The sequence below is a fragment of the Vanacampus margaritifer genome, chromosome 2 (genome assembly GCF_051991255.1).
Source record: "Vanacampus margaritifer isolate UIUO_Vmar chromosome 2, RoL_Vmar_1.0, whole genome shotgun sequence".
NCBI lineage: Eukaryota > Metazoa > Chordata > Actinopteri > Syngnathiformes > Syngnathidae > Vanacampus > Vanacampus margaritifer.
The window spans coordinates 44,692,837-44,717,593 of record NC_135433.1 but is presented as its reverse complement, the minus strand read 5'-3'; the positions used below and the strand labels follow the sequence as shown (position 1 = coordinate 44,717,593).

The window sequence follows — 24,757 nt, the reverse complement described above, 5'->3', positions numbered from 1 at the left end:
AACTGTGGCAGGGTTTTAACTTTCTGGACCTGGATTTGCCACCTCTTTTGGTCGTTAGCTAAGACCAGAGCAACTTTGATGTCATTTTCAGTTGACAACAATCAGCAAAATGGCCGCCACCTGAGCTGGATCAAAATAGGTGAATTGTGCTCCTTAATTCATACTCCACCAATGCAAATATTAACCAGAACACTGTGTTTAACTACTGGGACCACTTCAACAAGAGTGCTTAAAAAAAGATGACTAAATGACTAATTAAAAGTACATTTTATGTTTGCGAAGCTAACTATTAACTTTGCCAGCAAGCTGAATTGTCGTGTTTTTTTGTGAACAAAGACCACTAGAATCCATCTTGTACTGCTCCCGCTGATCCGTTCGCAACCGACCTTTTATAGGTCGGACCAATCAGGCGTTGTTTAGGGTGGAACATGAAGCTGACGAAATCAGCAAGCCAGACGGCGTTACGGACCAAACATGGCGACACTGGTAATTCTGTTCTCGCAGATTTGCTCACAGTTTCCTTCTTGAAGGACAACAGGCGCTTCGTGCATTTTTAGCTGGTAAAGATGTTTTTTTTTTTTTTTTGTGAAGACGGCATTCACATTCATTGCCGTGATTGGTCAAAACAAAAGCTTGGTAGGCGTGCACAAGCTGCTGCATTGTCCAATCAGCTCGTAGTATTCTACAGGATGTCCCGCCTTTCCTGAGCAAATCACAGTGGAGTGGTCCCAGATTGATATCGTGGAGAATTCCCTTGAGTGAATCACAATTATCAACCTGGCAATTGCCAGGTTAGCTAACTATAGATATGGCGAAAATGTCCTTTGTTTTTCTCTATGAATTTCATACACAAGATACAGGGGTTAAATTAACACATTTATTTTGACATTACTGTACCGCCATCGTTAAGACAGAAGATCGAATGGTTTGGCAATTGTAATTTACTTTATTACACAAAACATAGTGCCTTGCTATTTTATCTTGCATTCCACAAATACTCTCTATATACAAAAAACTAAAACTAATCCAAAAACTAATGTAAACTAGACTAAAATGAAGCATTTTTTTAAATAATAAAAACTAACAACCAGCTGAGTTTAAAAAGCTAAAGTCAAAATGAAATAATAATAATTAAAAAAAAACAAAAAACAATAATGAAAAATCCAGAACTATTATAACCTTTCATCTGTTACATCTCTGATGTATCAATTTTGCAGAATCTCTCCATGAAAAAGCCCATTTCATACCCTCACTGTGGTTAGTGCACCACAAGGAGGGCACTAAATTTGATAAACTGAGGATCTTCTTTTTTTTTTTTTAACCGGCTTACAACTTTTACCAGTTGAAAAGGAAAACATTCAAATTGTATAACGTACTTGGGTGGAAGAATGGTTGTAATGGTCAGTACTGATCACTATTTGCTCTTTTTGGTACCAAAAAGTACCATCAGGTTCCTGACGAGTACTTCACCAGTGCGGTGGTTCTTTCTCTGATACTCGCTGCCTTGTGTGGCCTTGTCTACCTTCTCATCATACCGCAGTATGTACTTTACATATACAAATTAATACTCTGCATTATTTGTCAATTTATTTTCTTGCCGTTTCTTTGTGTGCTTCAGGGGCACAGTGGTGCTGGTGCTGCTTGTCTTCTGCATTTGCTTCCTGGTAGCATGCATCATGTACCTGCATATCACAAGAGTACAGGTGTGTGGACGTTTTATTCTATTCTAATTTTGAATGATCAGTTCAGTTATAACCGCTGCAATTGTTAATCCGGATGTCCACACCATAACAACACACACATGTAACCATGTCAGTTGTAGTACCAAGACTGACCTATTAGAGGCAGTATGGTGCCACAGACTGCCTTTATATACACAGAAGAAAAACGGCACAGAAGTTTTTTGTTGTTTAAAAAAATAATAATCATATTTTTTTTATTGACGACGCTCCCGTCAAATCATCTTTTCATACCACCTTAAAATCCCGCCATTGCGCTATCTCGCCTGTAGATGGCAGTTTGCCATTGCAGAGGCACCACTCACTTTGGGTGAAATTGTTGACTTTGAAGGACTCCCGTTGCCACAAAAACGAAATGGCGTGGACTTTCTCACCTGTTACACACTCTACACATCGCCAGCTTTCAATTGAGACCCATTTTTAAAAATCAGATTGGCAAAAATTGGAATAAAACCGGTTTAAACTTGCCAATATGGGCGTTTTGACTGCAGAGGCTAATGGATGAAATTGGTGACTTTGGTGGCCTGTCATTGCCACAAAAACAAAATGGCGTTGATTCTCTCACCTGTTACACACTCTACACATTGCCAGCTTTCAATTGAGACCCATTTTTAAAAATCCGATTGGCAAAAATTGGAATAAAACCGGTTTAAACTTGCCATAATAGGCGTTTTGACTGCAGAGGCTAAAGGATGAAATTGGTGATTTTGGTGGTCTGTCATTGCCACAACAACAAAATGGCGTTGACTTACTCACCTGTTTCACATTCTACACATCGCCAGCTATCAAGTAAGACCTATTTTGAAAAATCTGATCTGCAAAAATTTGAATAAATTGCTTTTAAAGTTGTCAACATAGGCGTTTTGACTGAAGATGCTAATGGATGAAATCGGTTAATTTGGTGGTCTGTCATTGCCATAAAAACAAAATGGCGTTGACTTTCTCGTCTGTTTTGCACTCTCCACATCGTCAGCTTTCAATTGAGACCCATTTTTAAAAATCTGATTGGCAAAAATTTGAATAAATTACCTTTAAATTTGCCAACATAGGCGTTTTGACTGCAAAGGCTACATTCACTTTGGGTGAAGTTGGTGAATTTGGTGGCCTCCCGTTGCCATAAAACCAAAATGGCCTTGACTTTCTCACCTGTTACGTACTCTACACATTGCCAGCTAGCAAATAAGACCTATTTTGAAAAATACGATTCCCAAAAATTGGAATAAAACTGGTTTAAATTTGCCAACATGGGCGTTTTGACTGCAGATGCTAATTAAATTGGTTACTTTGGTGGTCTGTCATTGCCACAGAAACAAAATGGCGTTGACTCTATTGCCTGTTTTGCACTCTCCACATCGCCAGCTTTCGAGTGAGACCTATTTTACAAATTCTGAGTGACAAAAATGGGAATAAAACTGTTTAAACTTGCCAACATGGGCGTTTTGACTGCAGAGGCTCATGAATGAAATTGGTGACTTTGGTGGCCTGTCATCGCCACAAAAACAAAATGGCGTTCATCTGTAGTCTCTTCTCAAGGTGTCTTCTTTTCCCCAAACTCAATTTTAAGTGTTTTCTTGCCTGGTTAAGGGGTCTTGTGAAGCCCTGTGAGACTCTTTAGTGATTGAGGGCTACACAAATAAATTTGACACAATGGTTGATGCTCATCCCGATTACGCCACACGCTATAAGAACAGTGCCGGTAATTGCATATGTATGTGTGTGGCATGTCACGATTAAAAGGAATCAGTTAAGGTGTTATACGTTTTTTGCTGGAAAAACTCATCTATTTGCTGTTAGCAATAACAGTATTGCTTTAGCGCCATCTGGTGGCATCTTAGTGCCAAGGAAACAATTTGAAGTCAGCTGAGTTGTTTCATATACAAAAGTAGTCCTTTGTCGCCACCTTATGACAGCTTCAGGTAATTACAGTTTCTTTAGAGAGGGCGTCAACTACGGAGGGATTATTATTTAGAAAATAGCATAAATGTACATTTTGACATGATTTTGTGAATCAGTGTTTTCCAGGATGCCTGACCATTCAGATTCGCACTGCACTTTGCATTCTCATAGTGCTCTTAATCTATGCTGTGGCCCAGGCCTGTGTGGTAAGTCACATGACACTCGGTCAATCGAGTCAATCACATGATCAAGTGCACGCATTTAGTGTTATTTCCCCGTTATACAGGTGGGCTGCATGCCCTGGCTGTGGGGTCCCGCCACCAACAACAGCTCCATCGTCATCATCGACACAGACAGCGGCGCCAACCGCACCATGGCCGAGCTGCCCTGCGAGGGCGCCCGCTACGCCTTCCTGTCGTGCGCGGTGGGCACGCTCACCCTGGCGCTCTTCCTGCGCGTCTCCTGGCTGCCCAAGATGGCGCTGATGCTCCTGCTGGGCGTGCTCTACGTCACCGTGCTGGAGCTCAGCGGTTTTCGCAAGACCGCCAGGTGGGTGAGGCCCCGGGCTCAGCGGGGTGGGGGAGGAGGGAGCGCCGACATCAGACGGGATGCTCGGAAATCATGCAAATGAGATGCCTGTTAGCGCCTTTGATTTTCCGCCATTTCCTCAAAAGGAGGTTACGTGTGGCCGACACATTTCATTTGGGAAGTGTCATTAGCAAGAGTTAGGGGAGCCTTTACAGTACATATGCACGGATGTACAGTTCGAGTGTGTGTGTGTGTGTGTGTGTTAGTCTTTCATTTCCCACCCTTTTGAAGCACATACACACTCCATTTAACAGTCACAAGCTTGAAAAGAGGGAAATGGGTGCTCCATTAGTCCAGTTCTTATGATGAGTTCTTATGATTTAGTCAAGGGTGTCCAAATTTTGTCGTCTGGAAGGGGGGGGGGGGTCAAAGATTGCAACGGCCACTTTGCTAAAACCAATCAATTTATGTATTTTATTTATTTGCCATTTTCCCCTTTTACTCATTGACTCCCTAGTCATTTTCTCTGAAGCAACCCCCTTCGCTTCCGGCTGTTTTACTGGATTTCGATTGATTTTGCAAGGCCCACAGAATATTGTGTTCTATTGCTATAAAAAAGATTAGTGTCTTCTTTCATCAGGAAAAGTCTAATCTTTTGCAGCAATTAGCATTAGAATATAGCTAAGTTTCATCATTATTCACAAATCTGTTTAAAACAGTGGGGGGAAGAGCTTTTTGCAACATGGCCCTGGTTGATCTCTTATACTCTGCTGCCACCTGCTGGCCGTTTTTGTAATAACTACCATTGCTTCAAGCATTCTCTTCAGTTCAGAGGCTGCATCAAAGCCTTCTGTATGCTTTGGCATAAAAAAAAACATAAAAAAACAACAACTATAATTACGTTTTTGGGAGCATGGTAATATTTAAAATAGAAGGTATTTATACGTTTTTGGGGGCAAATTAGTTGATTAGTTTCATGTGATATGTTCACAAATTAGACCTTGACACAGACAACAGAAAGTGGAGGAAACATTTGCAAGTCGACTGTTGTTTTAAGTTGTAATATCACCATTCACCATTAGATGGTAGACGAGTGCGCTTAAAGTGGGTCTTATACTGCCCTATACTACTACAACTTCAGCAGGCCTAATTTTTTTTTGTCTGTTCGGAATTATATGCAGGAAAAAAAATAGTATGGCACTTCAATAATATTCGAATTTTGAGTGAGTTGATTTTTATGAGAAAAGAAAAGTACAAAATGGCTTCTTGCACTTAATGTTGGTTTCTTGTTGAACAGTCATTTTTTATGCGAGAAAAACAATCATAGTTTGTGGTTATTTTGATATTTGCTTCTAAACCTTTGCTCTTGGCTTAGGAGTGAAATGTTTATACATGCGATGAAAAATGTGTTATCAAAAATGAAATATATTCATATTTTTGTCTATATTTAAAATAGCATTTTTGTCGTACATCTGGTTAGGAAATGTGTGGTCCCGTCCGTCTGGGCCCCCCAGTAGCACTGATGAAAAATTATGGCTCCCTCCAGCATTTCAGTTGCCCATCCTATGTATAGAAAATGGATGGACATGTTCTGCATAAAATGGCTATAATTCCTCAATGATAAATAAACAGCCGATTTTGTGTGGAATCATATTCTAGCAATTCAAAACATTACAAACCATAATAGCAGTCCTGGAAACCGTGCAAATATGCCCCCTAGAGGCTGTGATCTGCATAGACACGGAGATCAGAGGTAATCTGATTTGGACTTGATTTTTTTTTTATCTAAAAGTGCTTAAGATACTAAAAATAACAGCTTATCATGTCCTGATTTGGACGCACATTTTGTCGTACAATTGACAGGAATTACGAAATCACAATGATGTCATGTGCTGTTTTTAGTCCCACATTCACATAATTAGACAAAGTCAATGTTGGAATGAAATCCACATTGTTGCATAACTTCACACGTGTTTGCTGCGGACTGTGTGGGGGATCGCCTCAAGCCTCCCGTGTAGATTTTCCTGGGTGGTCCGGGCCTGGTGCTGACTTTGTGCCTTGGTCTCTTCCACAGTGGGGGGTCCTTCCACATCCGGGGCTACGAGCCCATCCTGTCTCTGTTGCTCTTCGTCAGTGCCCTGGCCCTCCACTCCAGGCAGCTTGACCTCAAACTGCGCTTGGACTTCCTCTGGGCTGTGCAGGTTAGCCATCACGTCTTCATCACAATAATATCATGTGCTACATGGATGATTGCTTTACATATATCATAATTGCGTATAGAGAAGCTGCCAGGTTTTTGTCCTTTGCTAAAAATGATGGTAGGATGTTTGTTTGTTTTGGCTGCGTTTATTTAGGAGGAGGACTATTTTGCATAGTGAGAGGCTGGAGTTGGCAATTAACAATGTGACGAGTTAAAATGGAAACCTACACGTTAGAATGTTTTATTACAGTGTAAGTTAGAGTTTCTTCTAATTGTGTCACGTCTTTGCTCACCACACAATAGATTGGAGCTTAATCATCATGTGATTGAAAGCGTAGATAAAGTTGACGGCATTTAGCCTTACGGAATTGCAGCCATTTTACACTTTACACTTAGAGACTTTTCACTAGCTGAAAAGTATTGTGATGTTTGGCATAATGTGTAAATATTTTGTATTAACTTATTGGAGATTAATTTGAAATTTCATAACAAAAATTAGCACAAATATTTTGCATCAAATCCTGAGTAAGAGTCAGATTTATGTGGTCGTCAGTGGACAAAGAAAACGGTAAATTTTAGCAAAAAACTGCAATTTGTGATCTTGACAAGCCAGATTTGATGGGCCAGTTATAGCCCGCGGGCCATATGTTTGACACTCCTGTTTATGAGGGCACTGCTGCGGTTTCCTCAAACATAGGACAATATTTCTTTGTACTGTATTCATATTTTTCATAATTTCATTAAGAACTTCAATGATTGCATGAATGTAATTTAGTTTTTGTCTTTAATCTCTGAAACAGTACTGCGGAAAAAAATTGTTTAAAGGGGAAGTCAAATAAAAAAATTAATACAATACAGTCATATGTCCTATGCGCCTCCAATAGTCTAAACACAGTGTTCTTATTAATTCTACATTTGTTGAATATGAATTACGTAAGCAGAACAAGCCACCCATTTTTATCCATCTCATGGGACGGCCATTTTGCCTTGTACAACCACTTGCTGTTGACTGAAAATGACGTCATAGCACATCAGGGCTCAGGTAATGAGCAATCACGGTCATGTGACATTTGTAAACTGAGCCTTGGTGCACTGTCATGTCATTTTCAGTTGAGAGCAAAATGGTCGCCCCTGGGATGGATTAAAAACAGGTGGATTTTGCTTCTTGATTCATTCCACAAACAGAATATTAATCATTAACACGTTTGGATTAGTAGTGCCACATAAAAGATGCTATTGTAAGGAAGATTCCCCCCCCCCCCCTCGATTTAGTCTTTCACACTTTTTTTAAGAAATGGCAATGAATGGGGAAGTTTTGTTTAGCTACTTTTGTATTTTTCTCAACAAGACCATCTTATTAGAATTAGACACAACTAACAAAAACACTTGAAAGTTCTGAAATAGAATAGAATAGAAAATTGACGTGCCGAACCAGTCAGTTTGTCAGAAAATTCATAGTTACTTAGCAATTTGATGATGCATCCTCTTCAATGATTAAAAAAGCAAAGAATGTGGGGAGGAAAAAAGCTAGCACCTAAAAAAACAATAAAAGTATTTTTACTCAAGGAAGGCAGAACTTTGTATACTATGTATGCGGAAGATGGGGGGGGGGGGGGGACACACACAAATACTCCACCACTGCATTCTCAAACTAACCAAGCAGTCGAGCATGTCTCACTTATTAGAAGCTAACATTGTTAGCTAATGCTAAATCTGCTTATGCTTCGACACGGCAGCTGTTGGGAATAGGCATGTTTTTGCACCATAGTGTTTTAGTGTAGTCCACCTATAGCTTGAAAGTGGCTCTGGATCTTTCCACAGCCTGGTGCACCGTTCACCGTGCCCTATAGGTGCAGTGTGTGATATGTAAATGAGCATTTTCAGAAACTAATTTAGTGGGTTGCCAAAAACTTCAGAGACCCAACATTTGGTATAAAATAAATAAAAAATGTCCATAATATGTCCTCTTGAATTTCAAGCTATGCCCATGTATGTGTGTGGCTAACTCTGCGTGGTGACAGGCGGAGGAGGAAAGGGACGGCATGGAAAAAGTCAAACTGGACAACAGGCGGATCCTGTTCAATCTGTTGCCGGCACACGTGGCCCAACACTTCCTGCTGTCCAACCCCAGGAACATGGTGAGCCCAGCTCATAGACAGGCAGACACACAGACACACAAACAGGTAGACCATCACCACAGGTGGCGTTGGAATGCGTCACAATTGCACCTCATTACGTCTCTTCTTTGTTTTTTGTTTTGTTTTCTACTAGGATCTATACTATCAATCCTACGCACAAGTAGGCGTCCTGTTTGCCTCCATCCCCAACTTCAACGACTTCTACATCGAGTTGGACGGAAACAACATGGGAGTGGAGTGCTTGAGACTGCTCAACGAGATCATTGCAGACTTTGATGAGGTTTACGTCTTTTATTATTGACTTAAAAAAAAATCTTATTAAGAGAGTCACACGATGTGGACTTTAAACTTGGCTGTGCATCTTCCAGCTCATGGATAAAGAGTGCTACAGAGATATTGAGAAGATCAAGACAATAGGTAGCACGTACATGGCAGCTGTGGGCCTCGTCCCAACTATTGGGACCAAGGTGAGACCTGTGTTTGTGATATTTACGCTTCATGTCTTATAGACCAATCCGGGTGCCAATTGTGGCTTTTTCGTATTTCTCCTGTGGCTCCCTATGGATCTCTTAAAAAAAAATGTAGAAATTATTTTATTTTTTAAATATTTTTATTTATTTATTTATTTTAGATCAAATATTCTTCAAAATAATTAATTATTTAGATTACAAATATTTAAGTCCAACATTTTAAGTTGTCAGAAAACAAGAGATGAAAGGTAGATGAAAAAGTTTTAAAACTGACCTAAAAATGTTAAAAAAGTGACCATAAAATGTTCAAAAACGAAATAAGAAAGACAGAAAATTGCCATAAAATGTCTTTGCAATTGCCCAAAAAGTCAGTAAATGAGTTTTAAAAAGGCAGAAAAGTACTGAAGCGTATTGCTGCCACACCAAGAAAAAAAAAGCTTAAAAAATGATAATGTTCACGATTTAACAATATTTATCATCTTAAAATGTGATATGGCTCGTTTTTTTTTTCTTGGTGTGGCAGCAATACGCTTTCGTAAAAAAAGAAAACATTCAAAAAGGTACCTATAAAATGTCCCAAAACAAAATAAATCCCTAAAATTACCATAAAATGTACTCAAAATTGCCAGAAAGTCAGAAATGTTATTATTATTATTATTTTTAAAGGTAGAACAGAAAACGTTTAAAAAGTAACTATAAAATGTCCACAATCAAAAGGAGAAATCCCGAAAATTACCATCGAATTTACACAAAATTACAATAAAGTCAGAAAGAAATGTCAAAAATAGCCATGAAATGTTTTTTTTTTTTTAAAAATGTCCATAAAATTGCCAAAAATGTCAAAGGCAGAAAAGTCTAAAAATGTATGAAAAACAAAGTATGAAAAAAAAAAGAATAAATAAAACGGAAGACAAAAGGCAGTAGAAAATGAATCTCTACGTATTGGATGCTGCATATTTTGTTGTTGTGGTGCAGTTTTAATGAGCTCTTGGGCCTTCAGTACATTAAACTAAGACTAACACAAATGTTTTGCGGCTCCAGACAGATTTTTTTTTGTTGATTTGGCTTAAAATGGCTCTTTTGACAATAAAAGTTGATGACCTGTAAATTTTAAAATAATGTCTTGAAATGCAACAGATTTTTTCTTTTTTTGCCTTGACTTGCTCAAAAAGAGGCTTCATGTGGTTTATTCCCACACTCTTTTTAAATTGACTGTCAAACGAGTTTAAACATGGTATTCTGAGTAATAATGCGTTTGTGGAATATGAGTTAAGCATCAAAATCCAGCAGTTTTATCCATCTCGGGGGGGCATTTTGGCACTTGCTGTCGACTGAAAATTGACATCATAGTCAAGGTGCGCACGCCAAATGGAGCGGCACTGTGGCCATTTGAACTAATGCAAGAAAAAACAAAAACATTCAATTTAATGAGATCATTGTTGTATTATTTATTTATTTATTTATTTATTTAAGTAGCAGAATCCACATTTAGCCTTTTTTGCGTGGTTGTGCTGTGGTCCTGTTAGAACTGCCACCGGCGCCATATACAAGTATTCATGATAGAATATGATAAGTTTGAATGATTATTTAACATTTAGCATCTTTATACTGTATTATTTAAGAATTTAAAAAATAAATAAAAGATAAAAAAGCGAAGTGAGAAAAAGCAGACTCAAGCCGTCCACACAAATGACATTGTTTGTTTGCTTCTTTAGGCCAAGAAGTCCATGTACGACCACCTGAGCACGATCGCGGACTACGCCATCGAGATGTTTGACGTGCTGGATGAAATCAACTACCAGTCTTACAACGAATTTGTCTTGAGAGTGGGTACGTCTGCGCACCCCCCACGGACAGCAACATACCAATCAAAGTATGAAAAGTTGTTCATGGGCTTTTCGTTTGGTTTGCTCAATGTTCCCACGCCGGCGCAGGGATCAATGTTGGTCCAGTGGTGGCGGGGGTCATCGGGGCACGGCGACCCCAGTATGACATCTGGGGGAATACGGTCAACGTGGCCAGTCGCATGGACAGCACGGGAGTACCAGGGAAGATACAGGTGACGTCAGCATTTTTTTTTTTTGCCCTTCTCGTTCAAAAGCTGAAATGTAGTTAGTTATTACTAAAAAATGGTAATATATTTGTGTACATATCTAAGGAGCCCCTAAAGTGATATGGTAATATTTCTCATTAGAACGATAACGTTTTCTCATACTAATGATGAATATTTTTTTTCCCAACCTGTCACTTTCATGCAGCTCAAGTATGAATTAGTTGGATACTGCATTTTTTTACTTGACATACAAGAGTCAAACAATGCTAACATTAGCATTAACATGCAACATTGCTAATTGTGGTCAGCGTTTGTCTTTTATGCACAAAGCCATCTGAGCGCAGTAAAAACAAATACATGATATACTCACATTATATCGAGTTACAAAAAGTGTACACTGCAGCCACTTGTTTGATTATTTGTTTTCCAAACGGACTCTTTAGCTTTAAATAGGTCTTCCTTGTACATTTACACCATAGTAAAACACAAATAAAGTTTGATCATCTAAAATGACAAAACGTAGTGATTGCTTCACACATTTTGACTGTATTTCATATTTAATGATAAGATATATTTGTTTGGACTATTCTGAGAACAATTCATCCTTTACCCAGATCTTTATGCCTTGCAAACATGAATTTTCTCTTGCTAAAACAATTCAGCTGCTCGGTTAGACAAAAGATAATGAAGTCCGTGCTCAATAAAATGACATGACAAGGTGTTTGTTTTTGAGTGGGCATTTGTCTTGTTTTGGAAAGGAGCTTATAGTTTGTCATATTCTGCTGCAACACAGGCAGTGTTATAATAATTTGGGAGTTTTCATAATAGTTTTTAATTTTGTTTTGACTTTTGATTTTAATTTGAGTGAGTTTCAGTTTTCAGGCTCGTTAGTTTTCAATAGTCTTTTTTTTTATGTCTCTTAGTTCCGTTTATTTTTATTTTTTATTAGTTTTAGTATTAGTATTAGTTTTTTTTTAAATATATGGATTATTTATTGAGTGCTCTAAAAACAATTGTTTTTGGGTGAATTTTTAAAACATGACTGTTTTGTTTTGGCAAACTCAAAATGAGTTACTGGTTGTCTTTGAAGCAGAGATATCTATAAAATTCAGCTTTGTGATGCTTTACACAATGTTTCGATGTATTTGTACTTATAGTAGGACTCGAAAGTATATTTGTATTCAAGTTAATTTTGCAAACAATTATCGGCTTACTTATCGGTTTTCGACATCGGAACTTTCTCAATTATTGGTTTTTCGGTATCAGTTGAAAATACCATTATCGTGCATCCCTACTGGGAATATATCATCTGATTGCACATCCTTTACAGTTTAATTTAATGTTAAATATCAACATTTCCTCATTCATATTCAAAAGAACAGACTTTGAAATTTTTGACCGGTAAACAGGAGGCGATGGTTCGAATCCCACCTTAGACAGATTGCAGCTCATTCATTTATCTTTCAACTACAATTAATAATTTGTCATTTTCACATAATTTATCCTCCAATTTACTTCATAAGCATTTCGCATGCATTCGAATCTTAGTATTCAGCTTTCAGCATTCCCCACACAATTTCGACAGAAATTGCACTTTGTGCTAAATGCTATCTTAGTTGACAGTTCAACAGCTGTAAACAAAGCAATGCACTCACCAATGCACAGTTTTGACAGCTATTGGAAGCTGCTAGTGTCATTTAGACACGTAAACAGGAAGTAGTTGTAGTTCCATTGTGATGAAAACATGGACGACTTTTCCTTTAAAAACAAAAAAAAAGCTGAATTTTTTTTGTTTATTTTGTTTTAGAAAATACTTTCGTTTTATCCGCTCGCTCCCCTTAACTCCAATAACGTTGAACCCAGGTGACGGAGGAGGTCTACCGCCTGCTGAGCTGCGACTACGACCTGGTGTCCCGCGGCAAAGTGAGCGTGAAGGGCAAAGGCCAGATGCTGACGTACTTCCTGGAGGGCAAAGTGCAGGGCGTGGGCACGGCCACCACCTCCTCGGTGGTGCGCTCGGCCAGCCTGGCGCGCCGCATCCACTCCTGCGGCAAGACCAGCGTGCCCGCCAACCTGGGCAGCGTCTCTTCGGCCGCCACCGCCGCCTCCCCCAACAGCCAGCCCGCGTGCTTGCCCTCCTCCCGCGTGCCTGCGGCGGGTGAGGAGGAGGAGGGGGCGGCTCTCGACGTGACCGAGATTGCGATTGAGGCTGTGGCCGCTGCGGCCGATGCTGCGGTGTAGACACAAACACGAGTGTGACCTCAGCGGAGCCGAGATGGAGACCGCTAGGCCGGCACGTTTCCTGCAGGTGCGACGCTCATTCAGGAAATGAGTCCAGACAATCATACTTGCCGTTTCTTTTTTTTTTTAAGGAATATCAGCTGCTTGCCACTCTTTGGACACACTCAGACACACCAACCTTTCTTTGCAGGTAAAATCTCTACAGATGATGATATTCTATAAATGTGCATTTATTTGAAAAGAAAAAACAGACTGATCTTGCTATTGCTTTTGCACTGTCTTTCTAATGATGCCAAGGATGCATTGTATTATTACAGTTGTCACGCAGTGTTTCTTATGGTGCGCCTAAGCATGTGTGAGTGCGTGTGTGGTTGTATGACAGCAAAATGACATTTGTAACATTTTTGCAGACACATTTATGATTACTGGTGCATGTTTTGACAGTTATATGATTCACCCTTAAAGTAAACCAAAGTAATGAGATTTTCGATATGACGTCTACCAGTTAAGCACACACTTTCAAACACCGTCAGATAAGCTAAAATGTTTGATACCCTTTTTTTTCACACCGATACCATTACGAGTAGTAACCGATACTAAGTACCGATACCAATAGTCCACATAAATTCTGTAGAGTAAATTTGACTCTTTTTAGAGTGGGATCAAATAGACTCCGTTTTAGAGTAATATTTATACTTGGAAGAGAGCAAAATAAAGAATGGGGAAAAAAATAAAAAATAAAAGTCACTCAATGGCTGAGGAACAAACTCACTACCTTCAGCTTGGGAGACAGCTGATCTACTCCCTGAGCTAAACAGCACCTGCTGTGTGTTATGTCGCTTGTGTCAGCTGGAATCTTCATAACTCCAAGAGACCAAAAATTTGGTTTTTGGTCTATTCTTGGATATAAGCAACAGTAGGAGGGGCATAGCTCAGGTGGTCTCCCAAGCTGAAGGTCGTGAGTTCGTTTCTCAACCCTTGAGTGACATTTATTTTTCCCAGTTCTTTATTTTACTCTCATCCAAGTGTAGATATGACCCTAAAACGGAGTCTATTTGGTCCCACTCTAAATACAAAGCAAAATGTTAATTCAACACCTACTGAGTTAAATTTAACAGCATAAAAGTGTCAATATTGCTCCACACTAAATGTAGTTAAAACAACACTTTTGAAAGTGTTAATTTTGTTTTACACTGGGATGGGATTAAAACAACTCTGATGGGAGTTGAAATTTAACACTAGTCAACACTGGTCAGTGTTGCGATTACTTTTCGCCGTTCGTCAACTGCTGCGAAGGCGAAGATTAGTTACACCTCTGCAGAGTTAATCTAACACTAGGTTAATTATAACACCAATTAACTCTTTGACTGCCAGACGTTTTCAGAAAAGGGATGCCGTCAGTGCCAGCCGATTTAAGCATTTTGACTGATCTTTCAAGGTCCACAGAAAATTTGGTGTTTGTACTATGGAAACACACATACTACCAAATGAAAGATTGGACTCTCATCTTTCATCAGAAAAAAAAGTTTGTTTCTACCTTATTCCGTTTTTTAGTAATCAAAAATAGAAAATGGTTTGTTTCACCCAAATGCTCTGTTTTGAAACAAAATACGGAGAAATCAAGCTTTTTGTGAAACGATATTATTTCATGCACTCAGTGAATTTGACCTTTTTGTTTCATGAATGATGCCACAAACACCTAAATAGTGCTTTACTTCTGTAAAACACTACCACCAACAATAAAAAAGTGTTTTTTGATAGCAAAATGTTTATTTACATTCAACAGTGTAACAATTTGACAAAACAATTTGGCAAACTATTTACAGATGTGTGCAACCGTGGTACTATTTACAATTGTGTGGATGTTTCAAATACAGTTTTTCTTTTTGAAACACTCCCCTGCGTGCTAGGGGACGCAGCAGGATTTGCACAACAGATTAGTTTCACTGCGATTGCAGACGCTGCACTTTTTTGCTGTGCTTGTGTGTTTGGCCATGTTGCCATCAAGTCTACTCTCAGGATCATGATACGGTGACGTTACGGTGGTGTTACGTCTGGCTTCCTCATGTCCTTCAGTTCCTATACCGGGTGGTAAGAGATGTTCTGATCCATCTTATCCGCTCCATTCATGGTGGCATCGTGGTCCATAACCAGTGTCTTCTCCGTGATCAGATTGTACCCACTCCTCCGATGAATATGCATTGAACTCGTCGTCCGATTGAACGTTTGCCTGAGCAGAAGTGCTCGGTTGTGCTCCGCGTTTTCCGGCGTTAGCATCGCTAGCCGGTGAGGCTTTATGACGTGATCATAGCCGCCGCGTCAACGCTTCCAACTTCGGCGTCAACCTCGGAGTCACCATCATCATCATCGTCGTCATCAATGTGCTCTTTAGCACTGGTCGATGCTTCTCTTCTTTGAAAAAAACGAACAAGCGTGAGCTGCTTGCAACCGCTTTCTCAGCCATTGTCCCCTCAACACTCTAGCTCCGCCTCACGTCTTCTACTGACGCCTACCCGATCTTGTCCAAAGAGAGTCATCGCTGCCATCTAGGGGCCAAAAATAGTCATTATACTAACTAGATCTGCTTGATACTTTCAGCACAGCTGGCCAAGGCTTTCCCAAAAAAACGTGAACGTCTTTTAACGTCTTTGGCGCTCCTCCGTAGGATTTTACTAAACGTTATTTAACGTTTTTGGCAGTCAAAGAGTTAACTCTGAAAATGTTAAAAAATTACAAAAATGTAACTCTGAAATTTTAACACTGAAATGTTGCTGCGTAGAGTCAAATTAACTCTAAATAGAGTAAAATTTACTCTATAGAATTTATTGTGTACTTTTTGTATTTCGCCCTTAAAAATATAATTTTAATGAAAGACTTATATATGCCAATATAACATTTTTCTTAAAGAATGGCAATTTTCTTTTCTTCTCATTTCTAATTTCAAGAGAGTGGCTGATACTGGTATCGGCTGCTGTCGCGAGTACTGATGCCGTGAAATAAAGCCTGGTATCAGCCTGATATCGATACCTGTTATCGGTACTTGCCCATCCCTTCTAAAATGAATCCTTAACTCTTTTTTTTTTTTTTACCTTGCTGTGGAACCTCTCGGGTTAAATGTAAGTCGTTGAAGGATGCTTTAGATTTGTTGGTATTTTGATTTTATTTTTTTAATTAAATCCTCATAGGAACTACAATGGTTCAAAATAGGTCAAGTTGTCACACAAGTGGAAAAAAGGTTTAGCCCTGTTAATAATAAGACATCCAAACAAGAATGTGATTTACATCATAGTTACATCTTATTGTTTAACAATCTTATAAATAAGTCATAAAAACTAATACTAAAGCTCCTTCCTTTGGAATAAGTGTTGCTGGGGAAAGCGCAAAAGATTTTATCCGATACGTCACATGACTTCACGCCAAGTGAAGAGAAAGCCAAAGAACAAGCGAAATAGGTGCAGAATTGAAGTTGAAAACGATCATTTTGCCATTTTGGACTTTTAGAGGTTCCACTGTATGCGTCTCACCCTTGTTCTCCGGACCAGTTTGTGTATTTTATTTAATGGAGTAAACAAAGTTATTTTCTTTACAATTTGCATGGGAAAAAAAACTCACCTGTTCCCGATTTTCTGTAACATGGTGGGAAAAAAACGTCAGAATTTATTTTATTTTTTTCTCACAAAAATACTGTCTGCAAGATTTGACATTTTTGGGTAAATTATGATTTATGATCATTTATGATCTTTAGTATATATCTGCACCTGTGTATATAGAGTACATCATGTTTCTGCCTTATTCCATGTCATGCTTCACCGTGTTTGCAACCTGCCTTTTTACACATCATTACTTTGATATGCAGGTCATACTCTTTTATGTTATTCTATGTAAATATCCAAGCACCTGTAAACTATGTTACAACTTGTACAGTGTAAAGATGGTTTATTGAATATTTTGTAATAAAGACAATATTGGTGTATAAAATGAGACATTATGGGTTCGCATTTCACAAATAAGGAGCCCAAATTTTCTTGATTTGCTCAAGGGCACCTCGATAGTCAGGAAACAATCTCGCAGCTCTCTGACAATCTTCATTCGTCTGCGGCCGGACTCAATAAACAGAACGTGAAGGTGAGCTTTGCGTCAGTAGTCTTATAATAAAGAAGTTACAGACAGAAATAAATATAATATACATTTATATTAATTGTGACTGGGAAAAAAACAGGTGTAAAATGACTTTTGTTTATATATACTGTATATATATATATATATATATATATATGACACAAATCAATATCACACTCGTTTTTGTGCCGTACAGTACATCTTTTTAATTTTAAGTCAATTTTATGAATTATTATGAAATTACTGTATTAGTTTAACATTTTTTCCCACTTTAAGGTAACAAGAGTATAAAAACTTTAAAAAAAAACAACATTTTATTGTATATTTATGTACTATAGCAATATATATATATATATATATATATATATTAATAAATCACATAACCTCACTAGTTAACTCTTGACTCTGTTCTAAATGTACAATAACTTTTAATACTCTTAACTATAAAAGTGGGGGGGAAAACACTTAAATCAAAATATGGCTGCATCTTTGAGTCTTTGATACAGTAATTTCATAATAAATCATAAAATTGAGGTAAAATTAAAAAGATGTACTGTACTGTAAAAAACGAGTGTGATATTGATTTGTATTGAGGTCATCTTTCTGCCACTAGATGGCATAATTGCATTTGTAAGACATTGGTGACAGCTCATTGCATTTTTGTTTTCATAAGAGCTACATAATCTTTAACATGAAGTAACTTGTGAAATTCTGCACATTTTTAAAATTGTAAAATACAACTTGACCCCAGTCTCCACAAAAATATGCATTTTTTATTAAATTAATTACTACAAAATTTTGACGTTGACGTGTCTGCTGCGTTGTAACTAGAATTCCCCCAGAACAGGCTGTCCAAGTAAAGAGCGGTCATTAATCGCGCTTTAAAGGCGTTAAAGGAACTTTAAATTAAACTCCAAATGAATGCACATCCACCTATATTAAGTTATGCTATCGTTATTAACAACCATCATTGTAATTCACAGGCAAAAAGCTTTTTGTTTCAGGATGGTACTCAAGCGCAGGCACAGGCACAGGCACAGGCACACACACTTAACAAGAAGCAACGAGAGGGAATCTAAGGTAAAGGAAATTTCACAAACAAGCCCCTCCTCCTCATTTCAACACTTTTTTTCCCCAGCCACTTTCATCAATAGCACACAATTATTTTACACTTCAATGCGACTTGATTCATCTCCTCTTGTGAATACACAACATGAAGAAAACATTTAGGTGACTCTTGTAAAAAAAAAAAATTCCCTTTCACTTTTCACCTTCGCTAATGAAATGAACAGACTTGACTTGAATTGATCACGTCCCCACCTGCTTGTAATTAGGCTTCCCAGTTGAACGGAATCAGTCATCAAGCTGCACGCCATTTGACTCCAGACTTGACAGAGCACTCTTGCTTGAGCCATCAAACTCCCACAATGGAACTTTATCTACTGCATGTGAGTTTTTACATGTTTTGTAGCAGTTTTTCTCCAACCTTTATTGAGCCAAGGCTCATATTTTAAATCACTCAAAAATGATACACAGGTTAATTATGTGCAGTCTTAGATCCATTAGTGACGGTTTTGGAGGTGCCACCAGCAACATGTTTGTTCTGTTCCTAATTCACAACAGATATTTGATGCATGAAAATTCCACTTTGGTGCCTTTCTGTAAAGTCCTTTTCACACTGCGCTCAGTGTGAAAGCGTCACACTGCTATGCGACATTGCCTGCATGCCCATATTTGGAAGTGCAGACATAGCAGCCGACCAGGAAGTAAAAACAAAGATTTTGCCGCTGGTTAGCCAACACCTTTTAAGATGCATCTCTCATTGTTGCAAAATAAAGTCCTGACTTTGCTGATTTTAAGGAAAAGGAGAAAGCCATGAGTAGCAGGGGGAAAAAAGTACAACTAAAAACGTTCTATTTTAAATATTGCCATGGTATCAAAAACGTAATTATATCTGACCTGAAGCGGACGCTTAAAGCAATGGTAGTATGAATGGACTTGATTTATTATATATAGAAAAAAACGGCCAGCAGGTGGCAGCAGAGTATAAGAGATCAACCAGGGCCATGCTGCAACACTCTTTTCCCCACTGTTTTAAACAGATTTATGAATAATGATGAAACTTAGCTATATTCTATTGCTAATTGCTGCAAAACGGAAAGAGATACAAATATATGTTTTTTTCCTGGTGAAAAAAAAGAGACTCTAATGTTTCTTTTGGATTCCATGTTTTTATAGCAATAGAACACACTATTCTGTGGGCCTTGAAAAATCAGTCAGAATCTAGTAAAACAGCCGGGAGCGAAGGGGGTTGCTTCAGTGAAATTTGCTGCGAGTGAATGAGTTAAACTATCCAAGTATAATTTAATCATGGGGTTATTTTTAAACAAGTCCGCCAAATAACACCATATCACTAGAAGATTGCGTAACACTCCATTCCGTGGTCCCTGCCCCTCACCACATATACAATGAATGGGTTTGATGATGGCACGCTGCGCCCTGCTAAATGCAGTGTGAAAAGGGCTGAACTCTTCTTCATGTATGTCTGTTGCAGCCTACTAATGACTAGGGATGTAACAATATCCAAACATAACAATACGATAATTATCACGATATTGTGGGGAGGTTGGTGGTACATTATAAAAATATTATAAATATTACATATTAAAAAAAAAAATTGACCATAAGCATGGATTTTAAACATAGAAGGGCCAAAACATGCCTTGTGAAAATTAAACTGCACAACAACAACAAAAAACTAGCCGCCTGAAGGTGCTAGATCTGCACACATGGAAATCAACCTGACTTTTTTAACAGATGTATTGCTTTTAATACCGTCACATGACGACGACGATATTGTGGCCGTTTTAATAATGTGATATCACGATATTTATTGTGTTATCGTTACATCCCTACTAATGACATTCAAGACGTTCACTAGGAACCGTTATTTACCGCATCTCCACAATGTGCGTTTTTGGTACGTCATGAAATTTCACCCAAAACTTAAGACTAATAATTTCTAACCTTTTTGTGAGTAGTACTACAATTGCATGTTGACTGATTTTAATGTAAATAAGAAACCTTGGAGCACAAAAACTGCCAGTTAATTTCCAACTCATGTTCAAAACTCCAGGATCAAAGACTGTCTGACATCCCGGAGGACACCGAGTTGGACAATGGAGCCGAAGCAAGCCGCACACCGGAACACCAAGATGGTGGAGAGCGTGTGACGTCTGGAAGTGACGAGGAAGACGTCCCACTGAGGGCTCTCAGGCCTGGGAGGTGGTCTCGTTCCTCAAGCGGGGAGCCTTCATCAGATATGACGTCTCGCCAAGACCATCTGGAATCAGTGCAGGTGGATTCGCCGCAGTTGGAGTCGCCAAGGAGGCTAAGCAGTAAAATAGCTGCTCGTCCTGACTTATGGAACCAATCCGGATGGTCAGTGAAGAAGGAGCGCAAAAGATTAGTGAAGCAGCGGAGGAGGAAGAAATCTTCGTTGCAAAACATGGTAAGAACAAAACATGTCAAATCTTATCTGATTAAAGTGCAATGCCTATGCTAGTCAAGTAGATTTGTTTTCCAACTTCCAAATGCAAATAATGCGAGTAGAATTATTCCGTTTCCTGGGTGCAATTGTTGCCGTGATAAAACCTTTAAAAGGGATGTAAGTTAACACGCTCACCTTCTTAACTGTTATACATGTGCAAGAGTATGTTGAATAGGGGGTGTGTCAAAAAAAATCGATTCTGATAAGAATCGTGATTCTCATTTAGTACAATTCAGAATCGATTTTAAATGTCCCAAAATCGGTTTTATTTCAATTATTTTATAATGTCTTGCCCTGGTTTGTGTGTGCCTTTATTGAGAGCGATGTTCATGTTGTACCCGATTTGGCCACTTAGGGGCAGTGTGGTTCCACACTGTCTGATACACTGTTAAGTTGTGGCCACAATAGAGATTAGAAGGAAAAAGTCATGAACAAGTTATGCCAATAAAAATTATTGTTTTTTGCAGCGTAGGAAGATCATATGCAGATGAGTAATGTTAAGATGCTTCTCTGTATGTATTCCAGAAGCGTTTTTGTATGAATAGCCGTTCTTTTGAGTGATAAAAGTGCCGCGAGTAGGGCGCTAATTAGCATTAGCAAGTCAGACTGGAGTAGATCATGATGATAGATCATGAACTGCCAATATAAATAAACAAATAAAAACATTGAAAATAAAAATGGATAGAACAAATATAATTTAAAATATAAATACCCCAAAAATTATAGAAATGGAAATAAAAACAAGAAAAATATATTCTCTATTTACACAGGTGAAAAAATAAATGAATTAATTAATAATAAAATAAAAGTCAAAACAAATAAGTGAGATTTTATTACTTCTATTATGTTTACATTTATATTTTTTAATCTGTTTTTATTTTTGTATTTATAACTGTGTGTGTAGTTTTTATTTCCATTTATATAATTTTTATGTAATTATTTTAATTATTTTTGAATTATTTATATATTTTCCACATTTATTTACCGTATTTATTTATTTTATCTTGGCATTTTTAGCCCTCCATATCAGAGTTGCAGAATTTATGAATGAATGAATGAGCCATAATGATTCTGATACCTCTGTATCAATATGTGTATTGTAAAGATGCCCGCAACAATATATTCTCATATCTCCTTTATATAATAAAAAAATTATATACATTATCTTTACAGGAAATTTTACCTCTCACATAAGTATAAGATTATGGAGAATTCATCAGTCTCATAACTATATTTATGTATTTTTTTGGTAACTATTATTGTCTATACCTGTTGCAGTACGAGCAGTTCCCCCAGTGGCTGGTGAACGTGATGATCAACATCGAGGAGGCGACAACACATCAACTGCTGATTAAATAAATGGCAGCCACGAGCAAGTGTTTCTTTTTTTTTTTCTTCTCAATAACCATCTGAATGAATGAATTCACTTCAATGTTGATTGATCTTGTTGAGAGTCTTCTGCCCGATTTAGTTATAACTGTTTTAGTTTAGTCATAACTGTTTTAATTTACTTATTTCCTCAGTAGAACTTTTATCTGTGGATGTGTCTTTGTAAGTGCTGTCGCAATTTCTGCTCATGTCATCATGTCTGAAGGCCCTCCTCTATTTCCACAACAATAGACCATTTGTCTGTGGTTCAAGTCAATGTGTTAGTATGATTTCTTTGTAAGTCTTATCTTATGCTAGGTGACGTCAGGTCTGAGACCTACTATATTTCCACATCAAAGGGCCATTTGTCAATGTGTATTGAATGATGTCTGTCTTAGCTGAGGGCTGAAAGCGCGGGGAAGGGGGGGTTCCTGAGGATTTGGGGGTTTTATGGGATACTGCTTTCAAGATAGTATAAGAATGCTGTGAGTCCGCTGTAACTACACACTTGCGAGAGGACTGCAGCTATTTGTCTGTAAACTTGCTTGTGTCCGGAATATTCTGTAAAATAAATCCTTCGAAGGACCTGTTCACCGATCTCCAGTCTGTATTCAGAAAATCAACATTCTCTCTACCCGAACAACAACGAACACGCGGAAGACAAAGATAGTATTCTAACAATCTAAACACTGGCGTCAAATAATACAGCGGAACACACACACACACGGATGATATCTTAACTGATTCTTACAACGTGCTTCCTGATTTGCATATATGAATATTGAACATTAACACACCCTACAAGATAATCACTCAAATTCATCCTCCAGAGTCATCGATTCATCTGGGCTTCACTGTCATCAGAATGGTTGGAATGCTGAAATTCAACCTGATTATTGTAAGAACAAAACGTGTCAAATCTTATCTGATTAAAGTGCAATGCCTATGCTAGTCAAGTAGATTTGTTTTCCAACTTCCAAATGCAAATAATGCGAGTAGAATTATTCAGTTTCCTGGGTGCAATTGTTGCCGTGATAAAACCTTTAAAAGGGATGCAAGTTAACACGCTCACCTTCTTAACTGTTATACATGTGCAAGAGTATGTTGAATAGGGGTGTGTCAAAAAAAATCGATTCTGATAAGAATCGTGATTCTCATTTAGTACAATTCAGAATCGATTTTAAATGTCCCAAAATCGGTTTTATTTCAATTATTTTATACTGTCTTGATGTTTGTCCCGTGCGTTGCGTTTTGTGTTGTATACTTTTTTTTTCTTTCGGACATGGGCCTTTGCGCATCATTCTGATTCAGATCGTTTTGATTTGAAATACCCTGCTCATATCATCTGGCGCCGCCTGTTCCATCAGCAAAAAGTGACTCCTGTAGAGTGGATTTTAACACTTTTTCAGAATTTATATGGCTCCACAATCTCCACTGTTAAATCAACACTGTTAAAATAGTTAAATATTCAACACTGGGAGATGGTATTTGTTTATTTACTTGTATAATTCACAATGCAGTGTTAAATTAACATTACAAGATTAGACAAGCAAATCTTCTCAGATACATTTGTTTTCTCTCAGTCAGTGACTGGGATTTGATCCCCAGTACCGTAAATCCTAAAGTCAGCGGCGCTACCTACTGCATGACAACAGTGCTCAAAAATCTTTTGTAAATAACTTCAAAATTAGCTATTCCAAACAGTGGAAATGCATCATTCTAGTGCAAACAAGTACAACTTTTGTTTGAATGTTTCCCATTGATAAGCAAGGAGGAAAGGCGGAGGAAAATGGCACTGACTTGTCTCTCTTAAAATGGAGAAGTGCAGATGCACAGGTGGCGTTAATCTAACACTGATTCATCAACTATCAAATAACACCTAATCTGGACAACATTTACGTTTGAAATTTTTCAAATCAACTCTTAAAAATGTAATTTAGGGATTTTAAAGGAATACAAGACTTATAAAAAACTAACCAGCTATTCTGTAAAATGGTTCATTTAAACTCTTCCCTGAAAAAAAAAAAAGTCAATTTATGTTGAGCGATTATGATTTTATAGCACTTTTTGTGAATATTTTTTGCATTAAGTACAGTATCGGCCATTTTGAACAGTCACGTGATCATCGTGACGTGTCGCGTGCGTAAAACACGCATATAAGACATGGCCGCTAATGACAACAAAGACACTCACCAGGAATTATTGCGTCCCACGGTGGACATCAAAGGTGGAATTCCGCCCTATAGCAAAGAAGCACTTCAAAAGGAGTACAGCCACGGAGGACTCGCCAAAAATTTGTATCCAGCCAAAAGTGGGGATGAAAGTGGTTGATAACAACTCATTCAGCCGGCCGGCTCATAGCAAGTCGGAGTTGGGGACCGTCTACAAATTGCATGTTACAGAAACTCAAATTACCAGTCAAGTCACTATTGACATTGTTCACTCCGGAAATGTA

The 24,757-nt window shown here is 38.1% G+C and overlaps 1 protein-coding gene and 1 long non-coding RNA gene across 16 annotated transcripts in view; one reads left to right on the top strand and one right to left on the bottom strand.

The window, feature by feature from the left end:
- The window catches only part of LOC144042697 (adenylate cyclase type 1-like), a 68,639-nt gene extending 47,974 nt beyond the window's left edge, over positions 1-20,665 (top strand). The window contains exons 10-23 of one of the 15 annotated variants that reach the window (XR_013290954.1): positions 1,442-1,539; positions 1,619-1,703; positions 3,752-3,841; positions 3,922-4,184; positions 6,238-6,364; positions 8,385-8,546; positions 8,635-8,781; positions 8,870-8,968; positions 10,687-10,801; positions 10,906-11,030; positions 12,888-13,332; positions 13,397-13,455; positions 18,376-18,464; positions 18,719-18,773. Coding sequence is in view for 2 of the 15 variants with exons in the window: in XM_077555585.1 (XP_077411711.1) it covers positions 1,442-1,539; positions 1,619-1,703; positions 3,752-3,841; positions 3,922-4,184; positions 6,238-6,364; positions 8,385-8,546; positions 8,635-8,781; positions 8,870-8,968; positions 10,687-10,801; positions 10,906-11,030; positions 12,888-13,265 (1,689 nt within the window). In the remaining 13 variants the exon portion in view is untranslated. Of the gene's footprint in view, positions 1-1,441; positions 1,540-1,618; positions 1,704-3,751; positions 3,842-3,921; positions 4,185-6,237; positions 6,365-8,384; positions 8,547-8,634; positions 8,782-8,869; positions 8,969-10,686; positions 10,802-10,905; positions 11,031-12,887; positions 17,247-17,304; positions 17,338-18,367; positions 18,698-18,718; positions 18,774-20,520 lie in introns of those variants that run through there. The other 14 variants (XR_013290958.1, XR_013290952.1, XR_013290949.1 and 11 more) reach the window with 14 other exon arrangements.
- Positions 18,815-24,696, bottom strand: LOC144042700 (uncharacterized). The gene is made up of 2 exons (XR_013290960.1): positions 24,496-24,696; positions 18,815-20,804 (listed from the first exon to the last, which is right to left on the bottom strand). It is a non-coding gene; the product is annotated as an uncharacterized LOC144042700 (long non-coding RNA).
- Positions 24,697-24,757: the final 61 nt, after the last annotated feature.